The sequence below is a fragment of the Stenella coeruleoalba genome (genome assembly GCF_951394435.1).
Source record: "Stenella coeruleoalba genome assembly, chromosome: 2".
Taxonomy (NCBI): domain Eukaryota; kingdom Metazoa; phylum Chordata; class Mammalia; order Artiodactyla; family Delphinidae; genus Stenella; species Stenella coeruleoalba.
This window is the reverse complement of record NC_137147.1, coordinates 28,004,473-28,028,777: the sequence shown is the minus strand read 5'-3', so window position 1 is coordinate 28,028,777 and position 24,305 is coordinate 28,004,473. Positions and strand designations below refer to the sequence as shown.

General features: G+C 39.0%; 1 protein-coding gene and 1 pseudogene across 2 annotated transcripts in view; one reads left to right on the top strand and one right to left on the bottom strand.

The window, feature by feature from the left end:
• The window catches only part of BBOF1 (basal body orientation factor 1), a 53,671-nt gene that overhangs the window by 7,403 nt on the left and 21,963 nt on the right, over positions 1–24,305 (top strand). Inside the window, 7 exon segments of the mRNA XM_079914707.1 lie at positions 1,440–1,505; positions 6,041–6,184; positions 14,205–14,285; positions 16,843–16,913; positions 17,827–17,971; positions 19,018–19,511; positions 21,857–21,958. Coding sequence (XP_079770833.1) covers positions 1,440–1,505; positions 6,041–6,184; positions 14,205–14,285; positions 16,843–16,913; positions 17,827–17,971; positions 19,018–19,511; positions 21,857–21,958 — 1,103 coding nt within the window.
• On the bottom strand, positions 2,921–5,555 carry LOC307182945 (ubiquitin-associated protein 1-like; annotated as a pseudogene). Its single transcript has one exon. The product of its transcript is annotated as a ubiquitin-associated protein 1-like (transcript).

Here is a 24,305-nt window from a genome sequence, read left to right as displayed (position 1 = left end):
AGCTAAGATCCCACGTGCCTCAGGGCCAAAAAACCAAAACAGAAAACAGAAAACCAGAAAATAGCAAGTGTTGCTGAGGATGTAGATAAATTGGAATCCTTGTGCACCGTTGGTGGGAGTGTGAAATGGCGTAGCCATTATGGAAAACAGTACAGAGGTTCCTCAAAAAATTAAAAATAAAATTATCATATGATCCAACAATCTCACTTTGGGGTACATTTCCAAGAGAATTTAAAGCAGGATCTTGAAGAGACAATTGCACACCCATGTTTTTGAAACATTATTCATATAAACATCATTCACATAAACATTATTCACATTCATATAGTCAAGATGTGGAAACAACCCAAATGTCTGTTGATGGATGAGTGAATAAAATGTGTTATACACATACAATGGAATATTATGCAGCTTTAAAAAAAAAGAAGGAAATCTTGTCATATGCTACAACATAGACGAACCTCAAGGCCATTATGCTAAGTGAAATAAGCCAGTTACAAAAGGACAAATACTGTATGATTCCACTCATATGAAGTGTATGTGGACAGGGAATGTTGCCCGACATTCCAGTAAACAATGAACGTTGCCCACTATTCCAGTTCTATAAGGATCAAGCCATCAGCCATTGCAGCCCCTTACCCCTGCCCACCACCTGCCTTCCCCCCATGGTGCGTCCTGAAGGGAGTTCAGGATGGAGAAAAACAGGAAGCCTTCTGTGCTTTGGATACTGACCCTAGATAGTTAAGATGCATATCTAAGGAATAATTACAAGCCCAGATGTTGCATCTTCCCTTATATAGAAAAGCACTAAAGTCATTAACTTGAAATGCCCATTCCATTTGACGTCTGACTACATGTTTTTTTCCAGCAAGAAACTCCTGTATATCCCAGCTCCTCTCTTACCTCTTCTGAGCAGTTCCTCAGAGCTCTCTGAGAGGCTGTTTCCCAGGCTATAGCCCTCAGTATAATCCTAGAATAAAACTTAATTCACAACTTTCAGGTTGTGTGGTTTTTCTTCAGTGGACATATCTGAAGTAGTCAAAATCATAGAAACAATGCAGAAAGGCTAGGGGGAGGGAAAAGAAGGAATTAGTGTCTCATGAACATAGAGTTTCTGTTTTGCAAGAAGAAAAATTTCCAGAGATCTGCTGCACAACAATGTGAATATATACTTAAAAATGGTTAAGAACGTAAATTTAATGTTGTGTTTTTTACCACACACACACACACACACACACACGTTACCCAGGCAATTGTGATGATACCCAAGTTTTGGAAGCTGGCGATAGCATGTTAACAGGGTGGATTATGTCCTCTATTCTCTTCTTTCCACGTCTCCAACCCTACTGGTTTTAATATCATGTGAAAACTAGACTGCTTAATTAAGGTAGGATGCAGAGTGATTTCTTTACCTTCCTCTGTATTTCCATTTTCTACAGATTGAAAAACTGAAACAGCAATTGAATGAAACTAAGGGAAAAGCCCAAGAAGAGAAGGAAAAATTGGTATGTACATTGGTGGTCACTTACTGGTGGTCAGGTTTCTGGCAAGTTCAGATATTTAAGACACAAGGAGAACAAGTGAGTAGATCCTTTGGGCAGCTCAGTGACCTTAAAGCCCACACACTTGATTGTACAAAAGCTCAAAAACAACATAAAATTTTGTTATTGTAGAAAACCATCTGGTAGTAGTGGTGTTTACTGATCTTGAGCTCTAGGGCTTTTCAGTGGACAGAGCTAGGAAATATATAGTTTTTGAAGATTAAAATATATCATAAGCCCATACTAATACTTTAAATTCAGATGCAGGAGTACAGGATTTTTACTTAACTTTATCTGTGTCTCCTTTCTTCCTCACCAAAAACTGTGGTTCTTAATGATACCAGTATAATTGTGTATTTTCTTCAAACCTTAATACATCAATAGGCACAGAATACTAATATTAATACTACCACCAACATAGATTAGTGGATACAGTTTAAGATTTGGGGGGGACACTTTTCCCCTTAGGATATATACTGATAGGGATCTACAATCAAATTAACAAGGTTTAAAAATGATTTGAAATAATTCCTTCCTGTGAGGATATGCCACCAACTCAACAACACATTTTGCTTTTGATTTTTAGGAGTTGCTTTATAAAGTTTAATTTAATGTACAATTATGTAACTATAATTATGTAAAATATTTATATGGTTCCAAAGTAAAATCTGTCAAACATGGTATATTCTGAGAAATCTAACTTCTATCCATGTCTCCACAATATACCAGGGTATATTGTCAAAATGGATTTTTGTCAACATAGGTAAGAAATGATATTTCAGTGTACTTCAATTTGCATTTCTTTTTTTCTTTTTTTTACCTTTTAGATTTTTATTAGTAGTTCTCTCTGAAGAATCAAAATAGTTGGCAAATTACTTTAGATTCATCAAGACTGTATATCCTTAGTATTTAGATCTTTAATGATGTACAACATAATACAAAACAAACCAAAGAGACTGATTTCTATGACTAGGTGTTATTCATTGTGTCATCCTAGGGCAAGGGCCTGGAGGGAGAGGCTGTTCTCCAGGGAGAACTGAGGGGGAGTGAGTGCTGGGTGACTAAATCACAGCCTCTTTCTTCCCCACTTGATGTGCTGGGAAGGGGCCAATGATTTCTTAAACTGACAACTGTTTTCTAGAGCAGGGGGCTCTAAAATCTGGGGTAGCAGAAGACTGTGGTCCAAACCAGGCCAAAGGAAACAGGCTGGAGCAGGGAAGTATGGTAACTGCCTGGCAGAAAAGTCAAACTCAGGGCCCCAAGGGGAAAAGGGCCTTCTTTGCAGCTCAGAGACACTGCAGAACCAGTGTAACACTAAGTGACATCGTTAAAAGGGGAAAAAAACAAAACCCTGGAAGAAACTTTCAATTGCACTCAACTTGGATTAGAGGTCAGTCCACCCTTGCAGAGAAGGGAAACATCTAGCCCCAAAGTAGCACTGAGTCTGGCCCTCCCACCTCCTTCTCCCCAATTCCTTTTGGCAGCTGGGCCAGGTTTCAGCCGAGGCCATACAGACCCCAGAAAGACCAGAGAAGTCTCTCTGGATGGCCAAGGTGGGAAGGACACTTCTCAGAATACAAATACTTTTACTATGGAAGGAGCCAGGACAGTTCTGGGGGCATTTGCATGCCCAAATCTTCCCCACTTTCTCCCCAGCTCAGGACCTAGGCTCATAGAGACTTGGCAAGCACAGTCTCTACACCTGACCTTCCACCCCCAAAAGAAAATCCGGAAGTGTGCCCCTTCTTCCCCACAGGTGGTCTCCTCAGGGCCTTCGGCAGCGGGGGCTCCGTGGCAGGGCCTAGGCAGGGCCTGGTCTCAGCTGGCTCCCGCCCGAGCCATGAGGTCTTCCAAAGCATTGTCCTGGTTATTGTTGTGTAATAGCAGAACTTCCTTATTATCTTTCAGTTCAAAGCCCATTTCCTTAAATTTGCTCATTAACTGAAGGAGCTGCATCATCTTTTCCTCTAACACTGCTGCATTTCCAGAGCCTCTTCCACTTAAAGAGGGTCAAAGCCCTTCTCACAGAGCTGTCCATGTGCAAAGAGATAGTTGAGAATCTGCTCAATATTCTCTCCTTTCTTCTTCATGGCTTTCAAGACATACTCATATGAATAGCCCATGTCGATCACCGTCTCCACACATTGCCGCTCACAGCGTCTGCAGTTCAGAATAAGCCTGGGGACAGCTGGGAGTGTTGGGCACTTGTGACATTGAGGAATTAGGAGATGTGACCGTGGGACACGTATTTGGAGGTGACGATTCTTCTGTGCACACAGACAAGACAGAGAGGGAAGGCATCTGGGAATGGTTCAGGGTTGGCGCCTCTGTGCCACTGTCCAAGTTCAAAGCTGAAAGCCCAAGCGTATGATGCCCATTGAGCTCACTGGCACTGCTTTGGGTGGAAGGCTTTAGGGAATTCTGGAACGTGCCACTGCAGAGGCAGGATGTGCTGTGGAAAGTGCTTGCCATCTTGGCTGTCTTCTGACTGCTGTCATCAGAGTCAAGTTTGGGGAGGGACAGGGACTTGATATTGCTTACTGCAGGGATGGGGGGAGGGACACTTTGGAAGACAGCGACATCTTTTCACAGTTGCCCAACTGTGGTAAGGTTATAAAGCCACTGGGTTTGTGAAGAGGCTTGAAATCTAGGGTTGCCTGCTTCAGGGATGCCAGGACCTCCTCATCCTGTAACACAGACCCAGAGCCACCTCTAGGCAAGTCACTGTCCAATAACTGGGCCATAATGGGTCCACTGGTTCCTACCAGAATGTTTCTCAGCTCTTCCTTCTCATCAATAGTTTTTAACTCCAGATTATCAAACGGGTCTTCTTCACACTCAAAGTCAGCAGGATTGAAACCTGCCTTTGTGTGGGGTGGGCTGAGAACTTTCTGTCTTGTGGCACTGCTGCTGACCCGAGTCGGGGTGAGGATGCTGTTGTGCTGTAAGCTGGCAAGGATGGGATTGATAGGAGGTGGCATTGTGGCTGTACCGTGAGTCTTGGAGAAGCTCATTTTGCTGTCACCCTCTGGGCCACTCTTAGAATTCACTTTAGCTTCTGCTTCCTCAGCCTCGTGCTCTGCTTCCCACTGGGTTCCTTGGATTTTCTTAATGTCTTCAGCCCACTCAATGGTTTTCTTTTCCAAAGAGAAGCCATTCTGTACTTCTTTGACAACCTGCAAACAGTCAGGCAAGGAGAAGCCAATAGGTAGACCAACTTTAGCTGGTGTTTTGAATTTGTCTCCTATCTTAAATGGGACATCATCAAGGTCACTGAAAGTCCCATGAAAATCTGCACCCAACTTCTTAGAAGCCATTTAGAACCTGAACGCTGCCGCCGCTGTCCCAGAAGCTGAAAGGTGCTGCCACCGACCGGCCTCCCAGGCTCAGTCCCCGCTGAGCTCCTGACGGCCCCTAGGGAGAGCGAACACCACCACCTTCAACTCTGCCCTACCCAGGCCAGGCCGTCACCGTCACCGTAGCCACCGCCAGGGCCACAGCTGCCATGTTGAAGCCCCACTTCCCTCCTCCTTCCTGCATTTCTCTTATTATGAGCTAGGTTGAGCATTTTTTCATGTGGTTGAGAGTCATTTGTATTTCTTTTGATAGCCCTTGTTCATGTTTTAATTGTGTTATTGGGCCTTTTTCTCCTCTATTTCCCTCTTTTTTTTTTCCTTACCCTCTCCTTCTCTTCCCTTTCTCCTCCTCTCTTTTTTCTCCTTCTGTCTCCCCCTTTCCTTCCTCCTTTTCCACCTTCTTCCTTGTTTATTTATAAGAGATATTGGCCCTCCCTTTGTCTCTTAGCTTACTAACTTTAATTTAGGATCAGGGATGTTATTTATTTTTCTTACAGGTTAAAGATTTGTTCAGTCTTCTCATAGCTCTTTTATTTTTTAAAATAAATTTATTTATTTGTTTTTTATTTTTGGCTGTGTTGGATCTTCGTTGCTGCACACAGGCTTTCTCTAGTTGCGGTGAGTGGGGGCTACTCTTCATTGCAGTGCTTGGGCTTCTCATTGCGGTGGTTTCTCTTGTTGCGGAGCACAGGCTCTAGGTACATGGGCTTCAGTAGTTGCAGCACGTGGGCTCAGTATTTGTGGCTCTCCCATGCTCTAAAGCACAGGTTCAGTAGTTGTGGCACACGGGCTTAGTTGCTCCGCGGCATGTGGGATCTTCCCGGACCAGGGCTCGAACTTGTGTCCCCTGCATTGGCAGGCAGATTCTTAACCACTGCACCACCAGGGAAGTCCCTCATACCCCCTTTTAAATAAATATCTACATCTTCTATACAAGATCAGCTCACTTTAGAATTTTTTACTTATTCAAGGCACTTGGTCTCTTTTAATAAAAATTAAAACTTTATGCAAAAGCAAAAATAAAAAGGGAACAATTTCTTCAAAGATAGACAAATGGCTTAAGGCTTCATATGGAACAGGACTCTGTGTGACCTCTGTTCTTTTTCCTAACTCATTTACCTTTTTTTTTTTTTTTGCCTACAGGAACAAAAATATACTGTGCAAATAAGTGAGCTGGAGGGACAGTTCCGTCAAAAAGCCAGAGAAATTGGCATGATTCAGACAGAGCTCAAAACAATAAAACAATTCCAGAAGAGAAAAATCCAAGTAGAGAAAGAATTAGATGATGTAAGTTTCTTTCTTTCTTCCTTTTTTTTTTTAAAGGAGATTAGAATTAGCTACTTATGTCTGAAAAGGCCTTCATAGAAATTTACTCCTATGAGATAGTAAAGGAATCCCTTTGACATTTTAGAGATTATATGGGAGAAACAGGGAAGATATATCAATGTAGGACTGGACGCAAAAAGTCTTGATGGTTAGACTTTTCTTTTTCTCAGCTTTGATTTCTTTGTGAATTCACCAGATCTTAGCGAATACACCCACTCACATTTATCAGCAGTTAAACCTTTGGAACTACAGATCCAGAAAAACATTAGGGGCAAAGTAGCGAAGTTCTAAAGGACAATATGTCTAGACTGATGAATGATAATTTTAGAAAAATTTAAGGCACTCTGGGTAGGGCTGGATGTGGTGAGGAAAACTGAGTACTTTCAGAAAGTTTCTCTGACCTTGCATGCTCTTTCCATTCCCTCAGTTCAGAAAATAGTTCTCTTGCATTAACGGCAATGCAATAAATGGCACAGATGAGGGCTGGGCACAGTAGCTGAAATCAGCTTTGTGGTTTTGGGCAAATTACTTACCCTCTCTATACCTAGGTTTCCTCATCTGTAAAATGGGGGTGATAAGAGTTATTGGCTCATAGGGTTGTTGTAAGGCTTAAATGAGTTCATATATGTAAAGTGCTTAAAATAGTGTATGTCACATAGTGAGAATTAACAGTGGTGTGTAGCTCTCTGCAAAAAAAGGTCCTCATTTGTAGCATTTGCTGATTTCCTTGGTGTAAATACTTATGTTGTGGCCAATTTCAAGCTACCAATGCTTTTACAATGTGCTAGCAAAATTCCTGGTATGAGCCAGCTCTAACACGCAACTGCTGCTATTATTAGTAATAGTAACAGAAGTAGTATTGCCACCTGAGATAGCCATACACCATGTGGTATAGGGGCTAAATGTTGGTGCTTTGAAGTCATACTGCTAGAGTGTAAATACTGTCTTCACTACTTGGGTATCTTGTTAAGTTTCCTCATCTGTAACATGGGGGTGAGAACAATAGTACCAATTTCAAAGGGTCATTGTGAAGACTAAATGAAATACAGGTTTCCCTCGCTATCTGAAAGTAGTTCCTATGAAACCTTTCCTAAGCTGAAGAAGCAGTTACCATAGGACACACCTTGCTAACAGAAGCACAAAATCAAGATAAAGCACAGATGCTCACAGACGTAGTTCAAAGCTATGGCAGCTTGACGCTGAGTATAGTTCCCAGGGAAGGAGTTTAGTGGTGCCACTCCCCTCGTTGCTAAGGGTGTGCTTTGCCTCAGTAACACCGCTCGCTGCTGAACACTATTTTTTTGCTTTTCGCCTTTTTTTCATAAAAGTGAAAATCCTCTCTGGATTACTTTTGGTTAGCGAAAACAGGTACTAATGTAGATTTTTTTGTAAAAGCAGAGTGGTGTAAAGCGAACTTTCAGAAAAGCGGGGAATACGTGTAATCTGTTTTACTGTAAATGCTTAGTACTGTATGATAAAGATTACCTGCTGTTGCTGATCCTGCTATTCTTATTACTGCACATTAGACTCCTAAGAAATTGTCAGTCTTATAACCGGTAGTTTGTACCCTTTGACCAATATCTCCCCATTTCCCCCTCCCCCAGCCCAGGTAACCACCACTCTGAGTTCAACTTTTTTTTTTTGGCGGGTCCCTAGGGCTTGTGGGATCTTAGTTCCCCGACCAGAGTTTGAACCTGGGCCCTAAGGCAATGAGATCTCTGAGTCCTAACCACCGGACCGCCAGGAAATTCCAAATGTGGACGTATTTTAAGTTCACCACACCACCGCAGTACAAAGTACACACTACTGCAGGAATAATCTTAAAATATCACAGTTCTGATGATGTTCTGGTCACTTCCCTCAAGAATCTTCCTTAGTAATAGACTCACAGACTTAGAGAACGAACTCATGGTTACTGGGGGGAAGGGTGGAGGGAAGGAATAGTTAGGGAGTTTGGGATTGACGTGTACACACTGCTATATTTAAGGTAAAAATAGCAACAAGGGGGGGAAAAGAATCTTCTTTAGTAAAGAAGATTATAAACAATCTTCTCTATTGTAAACAGAATATTGTCCAGACACCTTAGCGTGAAAATCAAGACCCTACACCTACTTTGGAACATATTATTTCCTTTTCCTACACTTTCCCATACACACCACCTTTAATCCACCCAACCCGGATATTCCCTGAAGTCTTTTCTGCCTTTCTTTGTTTACGCTGTTTCTTCTATTTGGAATATACTCCTGATAGAGCTCTGTCCATTAAAATTTTACCTATTCTTCAGAGGCTCAGCTCAAATGCGTATTCTCCATAAGAACTTCCTCAGTGTACTATTTAAAAGTAATAATTTTCTTCTTGCCATTTGTGACAATTTGGACAAAACTTGAGGGCGTTATGCTAAGTGAAATAAGTCAGACAGAGAAAGACAAATACTGTGCAATACAATTTATATGTGGAATCTAAAAAAAGCTGAGGGACTTCCCTTGTGGCGCAGTGGTTAAGAATTCCGCCTGCCAGTGCAGGGGACACAGGTTCAAGCCCTGGTCCAGGAAGATCCCACATGCCGCGGAGCAACTAAGCCCGTGTGCCACAACTACTGAGCCTGCACACTAGAGCCCACAAGCCGCAACTGTTGAGCCCTCATGCCACAACTACTGAAGTCTGCACGCCTAGAGCCTGTGCTCTGCAACAAGAGAAGCCAGCACAATGAGAAGCCCGCACACCACAACAATGCGTAGCCCGCGCGCGCCACAACTAGAGAAAGCCTGCGCACAGCAAAGCAATGAAGACCCAACACAGCCAAAAATAAATAAAATAAAATAAATAAATATATTAAAATAAATAAATAATTTAAAAAGCTGAACTTTGGGAATTCCCTGGTGGTCCGTGGTTAGGACTTGTTACTTTCACGGCGGTGGCGCAGCTTCAATCCCTGGTCTGTGGATCCCACAAGCAGTGTGGTGCAGCCAAAAAAAACCACACTGAACTCAGAGTGGTTACTTGGGCTGGCGGGGGGAGGAATGAGGAGATGTTGGTCAAACGGTAAAAACTGCCAGTTATAAGACTGACAAGTTCTTAGGAAACTAATGTACAGTATGGTGATTATAACTAATAATACTGTATGACATACTTGCAAGTTGCTAAGAGAGTAGATCTTAAATGTTCTTGCTACAGAAAAAGAAATGGTAGTTTTTGTGACATGATGGAGGTGTTAGCTAATGCTATGGTAGTAATCATTTTGCAATATAGTATATCAAAGTAACACATTGTACACCTTACATTTACACAATGTTATAGATTAATTATATTTCAATTAAGCTAGAAAAAAGAGAAAAAAATTTTTAAAAGATGATTAGCAAAAAAGTAATTTTTTTGTATGTTTCCATAGCATTTTGTATTTCTTTTATACCACTTAGCCCATTCTATCTTGATATTATATTTATTATTTGTCTTATCTCCCCTGCTAGATTGTAAATTTTTTGAGGCATGAACAGTACTGTGCTTTGTATTCATTGAAGGACAGGATACACAGTAATGCTCAATAAATCTATGTTAAATGCTGAGTGGGTCTTTTATTAAATGTAATTTAAGGAATATCAAGTTTTCCACTAAATGGGAAGAATCCTTCCACAAAGTGTATGTATATCAAATCATCATGACGTACACTTGAACTATCATACATTTTATTTATCTACAATTCCTCAATAAAGCTGAAAAGTTTCTAGAAAGAATATCTAGTTTTGTTTTATATGAAAATGCTGCAGAATGAATCAAGTTAAGTTCACTAACTTTTCAGGAACTTTAAAATAGCCATCCTAGGTGTAGGTATACATTCTGAATCAAAGTGAATTAGGAACTAGTTGTTAAGGAAACACTCCCATTTACCATTGCAACAAAAAGAATAAAATACCTAGGGATAAGCCTACCCAACTAGACAAAAGACCTGTATGCAGAAAACTATAAGACACTGATGAAAGAAATTAAAGATGATACCAACAGATGGAGAGATATACCATGTTCTTGGATTGGAAGAATCAACATTGAGAAAATGACTCTACTACCCAAAGCAATCTACAGAGTCAATGCAATACCTATCAAACTACCAATGGCCTTTTTCACAGAACTAGAACAAAAAATTTCACAATTTGTATGGAAACACAAAAGACCCCAAATAGCCAAAGCAATCTTGAGAAAGAAAAATGGAGCTGGAGGAATCAGGCTCCCTGACTTCAGAGTATACTACAAAGCTACAGTAATCAAGACAGTATGGTACTGGCACAAAAACAGAAATATAGATCAATGGAACAGGATAGAAAACCCAGAGATAACCCACACACATATGGTCACCTTATCTTTGATAAAGGAAGCAAGAATATACAATGGAGAAAAGGCAGCCTCTTCAATAAGTGGTGCTGGGAAAACTGGACAGCTACATGTAAAAGAATGAAATTAGAACACTTCCTAACACCATACACAAAAATAAACTCAAAATGTATTAAAGACCTAAATGTAAGGCCAGACACTATAAAACTCTTAGAGGAAAACATAGGCAGAACACTCTATGTGTTCTGCAACCAAGATCACAGCAAGATCCTTTTTGACCCACCTCCTAGAGTCATGAAAATAAAAACAAAAATAAACAAATGGGACCTAATGAAACTTAAAAGCTTTTGCACAGCAAAGGAGACCATAAACAAGATGAAAAGACAACCTTCAGAATGGGAGAAAATATGTGCAAACGAAGCAACTGACAAAGGATTAATCTCCAAAATATACAAGCAGCTCATGCAGCTCAATATCAAAAAAACAAACAACCCAATCCAAAAAAGGGCAGAAGACCTAAATAGACATTTCTCCAAGGAAGATATACAGATTGCCAACAAACACATGAAAGGATGTTCAACATCACTAATCATTAGAGAAATGCAAATCAAAACTACAATGAGGTATCACCTCACACCAGTCAGAATGGCCATCATCAAAAAATCTACAAACAATAAATGCTGGGGAGGGTGTGGAGAAAAGGGAACCCTCTTGCACTGTTGGTGGGCATGTAAATTGATACAACCACTATGGAGAACAGTATGGAGGTTCCTTAAAAAACTAAAAATAGAACTACCATACGACACAGCAATCCCACTACTGGGCATATACCCAAAGAAAACCATAATTCAAAAAGAGTCATGTACCAAAATGTTCATTGCAGCTCTATTTACAATAGCCAGGACATGGAAGCAACCTAAGTGTCCATCAACAGATGACTGGATAAAGAAGATGTGGCACATATATACAATGGAATATTACTCAGCCATAAAAAGAAACGAAATTGAGTTATTTATAGAGAGGTGGATGGACCTAGAGTCTGTCATGCAGAATGAAGTAAGTCAGAGAAAAACAAATACTATATGCTAACACCTATATATGGAATCTAAAAAAAAAAAGGTTCTGATGAACCTAGGGGCAGGACAGGAATAAAGATGCAGACCTACTAGAGAATGGACTTGAGGACACGGGGAGGGGGAAGGGTAAGCTGGGACGAAGTGAGAGAGTAACACTGATATATGTATGCTACCAAATGTAAAACAGATAGCTAGTGGGAAGCAGCTGCATAGCACAGGGAGATCAGCTTGGTGCTTTGTGAACACCTAGAGGGGTGGGATAGGGAGGGTGGGAGGGCGGCTCAAGAGGAAGGGGTTATGAGGATATGGGGTTATATGTATACATATAGCTGATTCACTTTGTGATACAGCAGAAACACAACATTGTAAAGCAATTATACGTCATAAAGATGTTAAAAAAAGAAAAACTAGTTGTGCATATTCTTTTGGGCCTTGGTGTGATTTTTTTTAAAGAACAATGTTGCCACCTAGTGGAGAAATAAATTTCAACCCTTTGAAAGAGGGGTGGTGGGCCAGGAAAACTTAAAATTCAAAGGCAAAAGACACTGGCTAATGGGAAAAAATAAGATGGTTATGTGGAATCCCAAATATGGAAGAACTAAGGCAGGTGTGGGGCCCATGAATTTAATAAAAGGGAGGAAAATTAATTATACTGTGCTATAGGATTCATTATACAAATTTAAAAGAGGCCAATTAAGTTTAGCTTATCAAAAGGTATTCAAAGCATGAATTTAAAGAAAAAATGATTTTCATTACCTGATTAACAAAAGGAGCATACATTGGTAGGTTGCAATTAATATTTTTTAAATAATTTGTTTTAGTCTTTCTTCTTTTGACAAAGTGATAATACCCATTTCAGCAAATTTAGCTGATAAGAGAAAATGAAAAACCCTCCCCTCACAACTATATTACTTAAAGATAACCACTGTTAATATTTTGGTATATTGTCTTTAGTTTTTCCACCTCTGCTATGTATAAATATATTTTAAAGTATCTACAATATATGCTATTTTTACAAAAATGAGGTTATGGTGTACAAATTGTTTGTTAACCTGATTTTTTCACTTTACATATTGTGAACATTTTTCAATGCCATTATGTATTTTTCTATAAAACCTTTTGACTACATGCATGGAATTTCATTGGGTAGATATATCATGATTTACTAATCGGTCCCTTGTTGTTGGACATTTGGACTTTTCTCTAATTTTTCACTATTATAAACTGAGGAACATCTAAGTAACAAAGTATTTTTCTATATTTTTAATTAGTTTTTAGGATAACTTCCTAGAAGTTATAGTGAAATTTCTAGGTTAAATTAGAACGTGAACTTTTAAGGTTTTTCATATGCATTGCCTAATTATCTTTCAAAAGATTTATTTATTAATTTATAGATTTTTGGGGACCCCAATGGCAATTGAAAGGTCCACCCCCCCCATCCCACTGGCATGGTAGACATTTCCACAAATTTATATATTGACATTAATTTTGAAAGTCTTTGACAATATGAGGCAATTTTTTTAAATTGTCTAAAAAATACAGGAAGAAAGAAGAACATCTGAAATCATATGATATGGATCAAATGGAGATTTAATACTGTTAGGACAGAGATCACAGGAAGGAAAATTGTGAAGTATAAGGGAGGACAATATTAGACATAAAATAACTAACCTCTGTATTAAATGGTTACTATTCTAAGTATTTTGTGTGTATTATTTGTTATTTAATCTTTGTCACACCTCTATGAGAATAGCTACTATTATTATCCTCTTTTTACCCTGGAGATTTGAGACTTAGAGAAGATAAGTGATTTGCCCAAACAGCTGGTAAGTCAGAGAGGTAACAGTTGAACTCTGGTCTGTGTGATGGAAAGCTCTTCTCTACTGCCTTTTTTTGTGGCATGAATATTAGATTGAGTGTGCCGATTTCAATCTGATTGGTTCTTGCCAGTATATATAGCCTTCAGGATCATAACTTTAAGTTAGCTCAATTCTCTTTGCCTGGAAGAATTTTATGTCCTTTTTATTCTATGTAGTTTTAGAGGATAGAAGGATCTGTCTATGGGAATCACAGGGAGATACTTTTTAGATTGATACTAGGAAGAATTTTCTAAAAATGGGAACTCTTAAAAGGGCAGTCTAGTGAATTAATAGGATTTGATTAGTGATACTTCTGTCTCTAGATATTTTTCTCATAGAAGAGATTCCTATATTAAGTGGGAGATTTGTATAGTCTGACTCCTAAGATTCCTGGTAATTCTAAAATATTATGATTCTGTAAGTCCACATGTTTAAAATGAAGATATTTGGGGGGGGAAATGAATATGATAATAACTTATCTGAATGTTCTGAAAACTGTTATTCATGAAAAGCTTTTTAGAAACTCAATACTGATCTTGTAAATCTATAGACGATTATGAGAAGTATGGTACTCAGAGGGAGGGCATGGAGTTTTTCTGTGTGTTCAGGATTAAGAGGTAATGTATAACAGAAAATACTTCCTGACTGAGAATTTTCCAGGAATATGCCCCAATCCACCCCATTTCCTACTGACCATTCTGTTTTTCGTTATTTTAATTTTAGCTGAAGGAGAACTTAAGGAACATAGAGCAGAAACATCAGGAGACTCTTAGGAGATTGGAAGGCAGGTTTTTGGAAGAAAAGGTACAGCATATTTGCATTAATAAATAAATATATTGTGTACTAGAACGACGTAAGTATATTTATATGTATTCTGAGACATCAAGTTTTCATTTGGTATCTTATTAGAAGATTATCTTTTTCCCCCCTCTTAGTTAGAGATTCTTGAAATCCTCAAGAGAGATTGTCATCTGACCAAGGCTTCAGGACACATCCCCCACCCCAGCTTGTTGTCTCCTGGTGGAACTAAAGCTCCATGTACCACTTTTTATAGGGGAGATGGGATTAGAGAGGTTGCTCTGATACACGTGAGGGTCTTCCCTTAGTCAAGCCAACTAAGGATATTAGTAAAAGGGGCTCAGGACTTCCCTGGTGGCACAGTGGTGTAGAATCCGCCTGCCAGTGCAGGGGACACGGGTTCGAGCCCTGGTCCGGGAAGATCCCACATGCCATGGAGCAACTAAGCCTGTGCGCCACAACTACTGAGCCTGCGCTCTAAAGCCCGTGAGCCACAACTACTGAAGCCCGTGCGCCTAGAGCCCGTGCTCCGCAACAAGAGAAGCCACCGCAGTAAGAAGCCCGCACACCGCAACAAAGAGTAGCCCCTGTGTGCGCAGCAACGAAGACCCAAAGCAGCCATAAATAAATAAATAAAAAGGGGGCTCAAAAATGTTCCTTAGCACATCACAGACTTCCACATTTCTCTGTGCTTCTAAAGTTAATTCTCAGAGTCCCCCTGGTTTTTCTTTAATTCTTTTAATATTTTCTTTAATTTTTCATCCTTAGGAAAGGAATACATTTTTTCACAAATTGGTGGGAATGTAAGGAAGTGAGGGTGAGGCAAATAAGTACTCATATCAGGTTTATATAAAAGGATTTGCTTTCGAAAGTGGCTCTAGGTTTCCAGTTTGTGTATTGAATAACCTGGGAGTGGGGCAGGAGCAGTATCTAGACGCTTTCCCTCTCAGGCACTTCCTGGCACTGTTAGGAATGGAAGTGCTCAGGAATGGGCTGCTCTCAGCTGCCTCTTTCCTCACTCCACCCTACACTTGATCTCTCTCCTACTTGGTGTAACATTCCACAAACAAATGTTAGAAGTGCTTGGTCAGTTTACAGATTACTTGAATGACAGTGCTTATATAAATAGGATTTTTATGTCTGGAAGTAGGTGGCTGCTGGCCTTTCCCTCATAATTGCAAGATGGTTAATGCAGCTCTGAGAGTCATCTCTCTTAGGGCGGGAAGAAGGGAGGCTCCATCTGTATCTGTCCCTTTTATCTGGAAACCGTGAAACTTTCCCCAGAAGCTCCTAGCAGATTTCTTCTTACATCTCTCTGATTGTCCAGAACCATGTTATAATGGACGCCAGGGAAAAGGGGTGTTTTGTTTCTCCAGCCACTGGTGGAAGCTGGGAAGGAAAAAGGAGGATGGGAAGGAGTGTTGGGTTGTCCAGCCACAGCAGTGTCTGCCTTACCATGTGAGGTACAGACTTCATGGTTAGATACAAACTCCTATACTGGTTTGAGCCCCAGTGCTGCTGGTCCATGGCAGTGAGCTTTCTAGTAAGCCCTGTTCATTTATCTCATACCTCAGCATGTTCCACCTGATCATATAAAGGACTTCCCTCAGGTTATTAGTATTTTGTTGTGTTTTCCCATTTAATCCTTTCTGTTCCTTGAACCACCTGCATATTTTTGTACTTGCTATTCTCTCTTCCTGAAATGTTCTTATTGCAGTTCTGGCTTATTCGCATTCTTCAGAGCTCAAATGTCATCCCCTCAAAGAGATAATCCCTAAACCCAATCTAAAATTACCTCCCTCAGTTACTATTTCATTACCCCATTTATTTCATTTATAGCATTTATCACAGTCTATTAATTCTCTTATTTGTTTACTTGCTGGGAGGCTGTATAGCATCAAATTGCCTGCGTTTGAATCCCTGCTCTGCCATTTACTAGCTGTATGATTTTGGACAAGTCACTAACCTTTCTCTCAGTTTCTTCAATCCTTGTCTTTGGGGACAATAATAGTATCTAATTCATAGGTATCTAATTACATTGTTGTGAGAAGTAAATAATACATGTGTAGAACCATGCCTGGCACATAGTAAAGGCTCAATGCATTTTAATTATTATTATTGTTTGGATCTCATCCTAGAATATAAGCTCCATGAGAACAGGAGCCTTATCTGTTATGTTCACCACAGCATCTCTAGTATCTAAAAAATCTGGTACACTATTAGTACTCAATAGGACTTTGTTAAATGAATGAATAAATGATTCTCATCACATTGTATTTAACAGAAATTTCTCCCAGCTCTGCTTTCCAGGTCTGATGTGGAATTTTTTTCTATTTATATGTCATTTTGCTTTTTTAATGGTGAAATTGGGAAGTACCCTAAAGTCCCTGTGTTCACACTATCCTCTTTGCTGGCTCCTCCATTGATACTTGGAGCACTTCACATCAGATCATGTGGACAGGAGTATTTTATTTGACATTATAAAATAAATACTTAACATTTTCTGTGTAAAATTTGTTGTTAGAAATATAACTGTATTAAAACAGCCTATTTTCTTTTTTAGTACCGACTAGAAAAAGAGGCTGAGAAGAAGATAATAATGCTGGCAGACAGAGCCCACCATGAAGCTGTTGTGTAGGAGATCGCTGACTCTTTTTTCTTTCTAATAGCCTCTCTTACCTCTTTGCTAGTCTTTTTAGTTCTTATCATGTTTTCTACCCCCTTCTCTCTTGGTCTGCTTTCTTCAAATTTTCTGGTTTACTTTCCTTCGCTGTTTCTTTCTCTCTGTGTACCCACCCCTTTTCCATCCACCCTTTTTGTAGCAGCATAGTGTGGAGAAAAGAATCTGGGCTTCGAAGTTACACTTTGGTTCTCAACATGTATACTAACTGACTGTAAGAAGATTTCTTAACTTTTTTGAAATTAAATTTCTCCATCTAAAAATGGTGTTAATAATGGCAACTGTGCACAGTTTTCATGAGGTATATTAGTGAAAGTAACACTAAACTGCACTGTGTTAATAAACTAAGTCTCAATGGTTTATTTCTAATCTAATGTGGGTCTGACAGCTCTACTCCAGGGGTGATTCAGGAACCTGGGCTGCTTCCATCTTGTTCTTCATGTCCAGTCACATGTACAAAGAGAGAGCATGGGAAACTCATACCTGCCCTTAATTGCCTTGGACTGGAAGTAACACGTCCCTTTTTACTTTCCTGTTGGTGAGAACTTAGTTCTCAAGATCCCCACCTAACTATTGAGTACCCACCATAAGCTAAATAAGTGCTGGTCATTATTATTTTTTTAAATTATTGATTTTAATTTTTTTTTTTGGTTGCCCCGTGCAGCTTGCGGGATCTTAGTTCCCTGAACAGGGATTGAACCCGGGTGGGCCACATCAGTGAAATTGCCGAGTCCTAACCACTGGACCACCAGGGAATTCCGGATGATCATTATTATTAATGTTAGGGGATTTAGCAGTCATTGTTCTAGTTTGGTAATATTTAAAACTTAGGTCTGTGTTTTGGGATCTTATATCTATCTATTTCAGGCAATTGAACAATGCTGGAAGAGCTGTTTTTAAAGAGAATATTTATCTCCAGAAAGCTCTCGCATACCACCTGAAGGAAGCTGATGCTCTACAAAAAAACTCTCAGAAGTTGCAAGAGACTCAGACTTCCCTTTTACAGCAAAAGGTTCATTTCGATTTTGTTTCCTTTTTTTGTAAAGATTGGGTTGGTGAATACTAAGGATTGAGTATAGTAGTGATACATAAGGACAATAGGACAATTTTTCTTCTGTCTGGATGGTGTATTTTTCTTATCTGAAAAGTTAATTACTGAATGACTTATAAGAAACTTTAGACTTGGCTTTATAAAGAATACATCCGAAACATAAATATAACCCCTGTCCTCTACTACCTTAGTATTCATTTTACTTTGCTTAGAGTTGGTCTCTGAATCACTTAGGAACTGTGACAACTGTGACAACAATGGTTTCCCCATGTAAGGTGTATTCTCTCCCTAAAGGAAGTCTGGAGGTAAGCAATCCAGAGCTGGAATGGTAGTGCTACAAATTCGGCAGACACTCGGGCTCCTCAACTTTGTTCTGCAACACATGGCTTATCTCCTCAGAGTCACCTCATGGCCCCCAGCAGCTGCTGGAGCTCTAACAACAGGGCGGAAGAAGGACAAGAAGGAAAACAGCATGCTCCTCCCTTTAGAGCTCTTCCTGGAAGTCCTATACAAATTTCTACTCGCAGCTCTTCCATCAGAGCTTAGTCATGTGGCTTTGCTGAACACAAGGGAAACTGGGAATTTTCAGCTGGGCTTACTACCTTTCTGAATAAAATTGGGGTTTTATTACGAAGGAAGAAATGGAAAATGGACACTAGGATAGGCAACTAGCAGACTGCCACAGTTTGCAGTATATAGTTGTTAAATTACTGTTTTACTGTACAGTCTTACTGATTTTGGAATATTTTTTGATAATGTAAAATATTGAACTTTTCATAATTTTAGAGGAAGGAGAGTTTCTTAATTAGTAAAATCTGTGGCCTTCCTTAGTCCAGACAGGGACTCTTGATGTTTCTTACTCTTTATGCACAGAATACCAAAATATCACCATTGCAACCTGGCCTCAAACTCAAATCTCATGAAGTAATGGATATTAGTGAGGAACTTTTAAGTTTTGAAATTAATTAAAAAAAAAATCTCTCACCTCTCTCATCTTTCTGTTTTAGGAAATCAATGATCTGTTGGTTAAGGAAAAGATAATGCAGCTTACCCAGCAGAAATTACAAATCCAAACTCTTCAGAAGAAGGTAGTAAGCTTGGAGACTACCCTGAGTTGTATGACCAAAGAGTTTGAGACTGAAGTTTTAAAACTGCAGCAGCAGGCAATGGTAAAGAACCAAGCGGGTCAGATTGAAATTTTCAAGCTGCAGCATCTTCTTCAGATGAAGGACAAGGAAATGAATCGAGTAAAGAAGCTGGCCAAGAACATACTAGATGAAAGAACAGAAGTGGAAAGATTCTTTTTAGATGCTCTACACCAAGTAAAGCAACAGATCCTATTTAGCAGAAAGCGTTATAAACAGGTAGCACAAGCTGCTTTCAATTTTAAAATGAGAGAGGCATGTGCAGGAAGAACAGAATATCCCAAAATCCGAACATTTGATGGCAGAGAGCACAGCACCAACAGTGTGAATCAGGATCTTATGGAGGCCGATAAATGGTACTAATAATGCTTTAATATTTTGCCTTTGTACTGCTCTTCTTGTGCCCTTTAGAGAAATAAAAACCCTGAAAAGTTCAGTTTGGTAATATCTAAGTATTGACTAGATTACTCAGTAAGTTACTTGAGGAGAGGAACTGTCTTACTCATCTTTGTAACCCCTATGCTTAGCATACTGTGTGGGGCTTAGTAGGTATTCTTAGTAGATGTCCCCCCTTTTTTGTGTGACAGAGACTTGTTAAAGGGATTATTCGTTCCATTTTGAATATCATTGTAATATTTTTTAACATGTTCCTTTATTTTGTTTCCTATAAATTTGTTATAAAGGTTTGATTAGATTCAGGTTAAACATTTTTGATAAACATGCTTTTCACAAATATTTTGTAATGTTCCCTTTACTATTCTGAGATGAAATTCATAGGTAATAATATCTAATCAAACCTATAATTTAAAAAATCAATATAACAATTCTTTGCAGCAACTCTTTGTTGTACGGAACTGTCCTATGGATTGGAGGACACCCAGTAGTGCCCCCTCCATCATTGTATTAACCAAAAGTCCCCACAAGGCTTTAAAATACACTAGAGATCTACTGCCACCACGATAAAAGTAGTAGAATGATTGAGACATTTGTAGACTATATACAATTGTTGTTTCCTGTTAGCATTTTAATCTGTTTGAATACTTTTCTCCCTATAAACCATGGATTAAATTATAGTGCATTTTAAAGATTATTCTGAAAAAATTGTTTTATATCTCAACACGATTAGATTCTTCAAAGGTCTTAAGAAACTTAAAACGACTCCCTACTACTATGACTTAACATCTTATTGAGAGGGCTTCCAAATGTGTTTTCTGTTTTACATTATTTTTTAATAGGCTAATATGTAGGTTCTTTTAAATTGTATAGCTGTTGGGAAGGTTGGACATGGCCAATGACTCTTCTTCAAAAATGTCCATACTATAGTTTTTTTACCTTCTTGCCATATTCAGAAGTCTGTTAATAACACTATTACTATTATTCTATTATAATAGTTATTATAATGACTATTACCAAGAGATTCACTTTATTTATTTATTTATTTATTTATTTATTTTTTTTGCGGCACATGGGCCTCTCACTGCCGTGGCCTCTCCTGTTGCGGAGCATGGCTCCGGACGCGCAGGCTCAGCGGCCATGGCTCACGGGCATAGCCGCTCTGCGGCATGTGGGATCCTCCCAGACCGGGGCACGAACCCGCGTCCGCTGCATCGGCAGGCGGACTCCCAACCACTGCGCCACCAGGGAAGCCCCACTTTATTTTTTTATTTAATAAGTCAAGCAAGTTGAGTCCCCACCATACAGAAGGCAGTTTCTTTTACATTTTTTAAATCTACTGTATATTAAGTGGTATATAACTTTTCAGAAGAAGGTGCATAAAATGATTCTCCACATTGTTGTTGCAGAAACTGGACACTTCCCTATTCTGCCTCATGAGCAACTTATCACTTTAATCCTAGTGTTCAATAGGATTTCTGCCAGGAAGGCAGAAACTGTAGTTAAAATATTACATTATCTGCCTAAGAGGCAGATTAGGGAAGGACAATTAAAGTATATGGTGATTATAAGGCAAAACCTAAACTTAAAACTAACCCCAACTGACATATATGAAAAATATTTCTTACATTTTACATCAATACTCTATCTACATGTCAGCCAACTTTTGTAAATAGCCAAGTAGACTACGAATCCTTTGGAGAAGTTATGGTATAGATAAATACCTTCCTGGAAGGCTCAGCTGCCTCTTAAGCAGATAATGATACATACAAAGACAAAGCGTACAAGAAAAAAACAGTTGTTATGAAATTATTTGGAGGTAAGAAATAGACTAGATAAGTTACATGTTCTTTTATATATTTACCTCTTATCACTCTATTTTCATAGCAAAATATCTAATACTAAAGACTTGCTAAAAAGGAATTTATCAATAATTTCACCAAACAACTGTCTTTTTTCTTGTACCTTTTGTCTTTGTGTTATCTGGATACATAATATTGCATTACAACTTTCTTTTTTGCTTATTTGCTTAATGTTTGAGCACAGATTTTGTTCATGTTGTTATAGTTTTTCTTATTTTCAGTTTAATGACTACATAACACTTCAAATTGGCGACCATGTTAATGTGCTTTTCAAATTTATGATTTTGTAATGGACATGGTTTGCCTTGTAGTCATTCCATTTGGAAACCTCATAATATTCAGTTATGATTTAGAAATTTTCTCGTTTACATATTTTATATTTTTTAAAAAGAAGAGATGCTTACTTTGACCATTTATTTTTCATTTTTTTCTTTGAAATTCTTTAGGACAGATATTCAAGGAAATATGGACATTGGAGATTTGACCTGGGAGCAGAAAGAGAAAGTCTTGAGGTTGCTCTTTGCAAAAATGAATGGCTTTGTTCCTAGGTAACTCCCTATTTCAGTAGTGAAATACCAATTTGCTATCAAACCTAGAGGCCATATAGGAAAAGTGAACATATTCTTACTTAGAATTAAGGGAATGGGAAAGGACCAGAAAATATCAATATAAAAGGGTCATACTGCTTAGCTACTGCAACTCCCAGAGATAAAGAATGGGAGATGTGTAAGTGAGCACAAAAATGAAAGAGGTATTAGAGTTAAAGGGGAAAGAAAATCGATCAATCTTAGGTGTTTAAGGTAATGCTTCCTGAGAAGGTATAACATTGTTCAGCTGAATGAGTGGTAACTAAAGAGAAGCATAACAATTGTTAAGATTTATTGGTCTGCAAAGATAAGTAAATTATTTTAAAGCTGATTATTAATGAAGGGGATCTCTAATACCAAGAAAAAGACCTGGAAAGGAAAACAGAAATCCACAGGTACTCCAAATAATTATTTTTAATGATTAGTTTCACTCTCTTCATTATGTTTTATCAGTGACTATAACCCTGGTTATAGTCACTTTATAGTAACTATAAAGTGGCTAAAATAAATCAACCACTTACTGATTGCTTGTTAAATGCTTGGCACCATTGTATTGTGGGGATTCAAAAGAATCAAGGGACATTGCCTTTGATCTCAAAGAGCTTACTATTTGGTTGCCCAAACAAAACCAAGCATAACAAGGAAAAAAATTAGGTGGCACAATAAAGTAAAGATGGAATTCAGACAATGCGTCAGTGGGCTAGAGTAGTCAGGGAAGATTGAAAGAGGGTGACCCTGTGGGGTGCCTTGTAGGATAGTGGTAGAGCAGGGAGGGCACATCAGGCAAGGGGTAGACAGCCTAAGAAAAAGCCCAGAGTTAGGAATGGGTGTAGGGTATTTAGGCAACATTGAGGAGAAATTGCCTGTCTTGAGGAAATTTAGTGATGCTAGAGAGTAATTACTAATTAGAAATAAGGTTTAACCTATAGATTGAGTTATGATGAGCCTTAAAAACCATGCAGAAAATCCTGAACTTTTGTAGATTCTAGAGTACTGTAACATAGTTTTCTTCTCTGCCTTAAAGGAATACAAAGAGCAAGAAGCCAGACTCATACTCTCTCACTGGAAGGGTTCACAGGTCCTTGTTCTCAGAGCTGACCTTAACGTAACACAGTGACATGTATGACGGATTGGAGGACAGAAATAGAGTTGGGACCAACAGAAGCTGCTGCCCTGCTCTGGGCATGCAGCAGTGAGGGGTTTAGGCAAGAGTGAGGGCAGTCGGAATAAAGGGGAGAAACAGAGAAAGTAAGGAAGGAGAAACAGGACTTGGTGATAAAGGACAAAAGGAATAAAGACAAGGAGTAAATGTTTAAGACTTTTAGCTTAAGAAATGAAGGAATGGTGGTATGAAAGGCAAATGAAAAATCTGGAAAGCCAGCGTGAGGGAAATGTTTAAATTTTATTTAATCCATCCGTTAATTCATTTAACATATACATACTGAGTGCCAACTATTTACTGAAGATATGGTGTTGAGCAAACAAAGACATCATGCTTGATTTCAGGGAGTTTTTGTTCTACATGGAAGAAAAACATTGTTCAAATCATCACACAAATAAAAAATACAACTATGACATAGGTTCAAAGGAGTGGTATACAGTGGTAAGAGAGCCTAGATTAGGGGAATCTGACCTAATTGAGGAGATCAGGAAAGTCTCTGAGGAAGCAGAAGCTTGAGCTGATCTCTAAAGGTAAGTAGGAACAAAATGGGGTGGAAAAAACATTCTAGGCAGAAGAAATACAAGTAGTATTTTCAGTGCTGAACTGGAGATGTGGCAACATATTGGAGTTAAAACCACTTAAGGCATTTGCAAAGAGTGATTGGAGTACACATGAGAGTTTAGGAAGGGAGATTTGAGCATGTTTAGTGAAAATTGGTACTTGAGTTTAGGAAAGTGGATGAAGATACAGGAATAAAGGGGCTGAGACTAGAACCTTTAGGAATAACCACAATTAAAATAAACAGGAGAGGGCTTCCCTGGTGGCACAGTGGTTGAGAGTCTGCCTGCACGGGTTCGTGCCCTGATCCGGGAAGATCCCACATGCCGCAGAGCGGCTATGCCCGTGAGCCATGGCCGCTGAGCCTGCGCGTCTGGAGCCTGTGCTCCGCAACGGGAGAGGCCACAACAGTGAGAGGCCCACGTACCGCAAAAAAAAAAAAAAAAAAAAAGATAAAAAATAAACAGGAGAATAAAAAAAGAGTACAACCAAAAGAGAAGAGTTTAAAGAATTATAAGCTGAATGGAAGATGGAGGATCCTGAAATGGCTTTTGCATCTCTGGTAGACTTTCAAAGAGTTTAATTGAA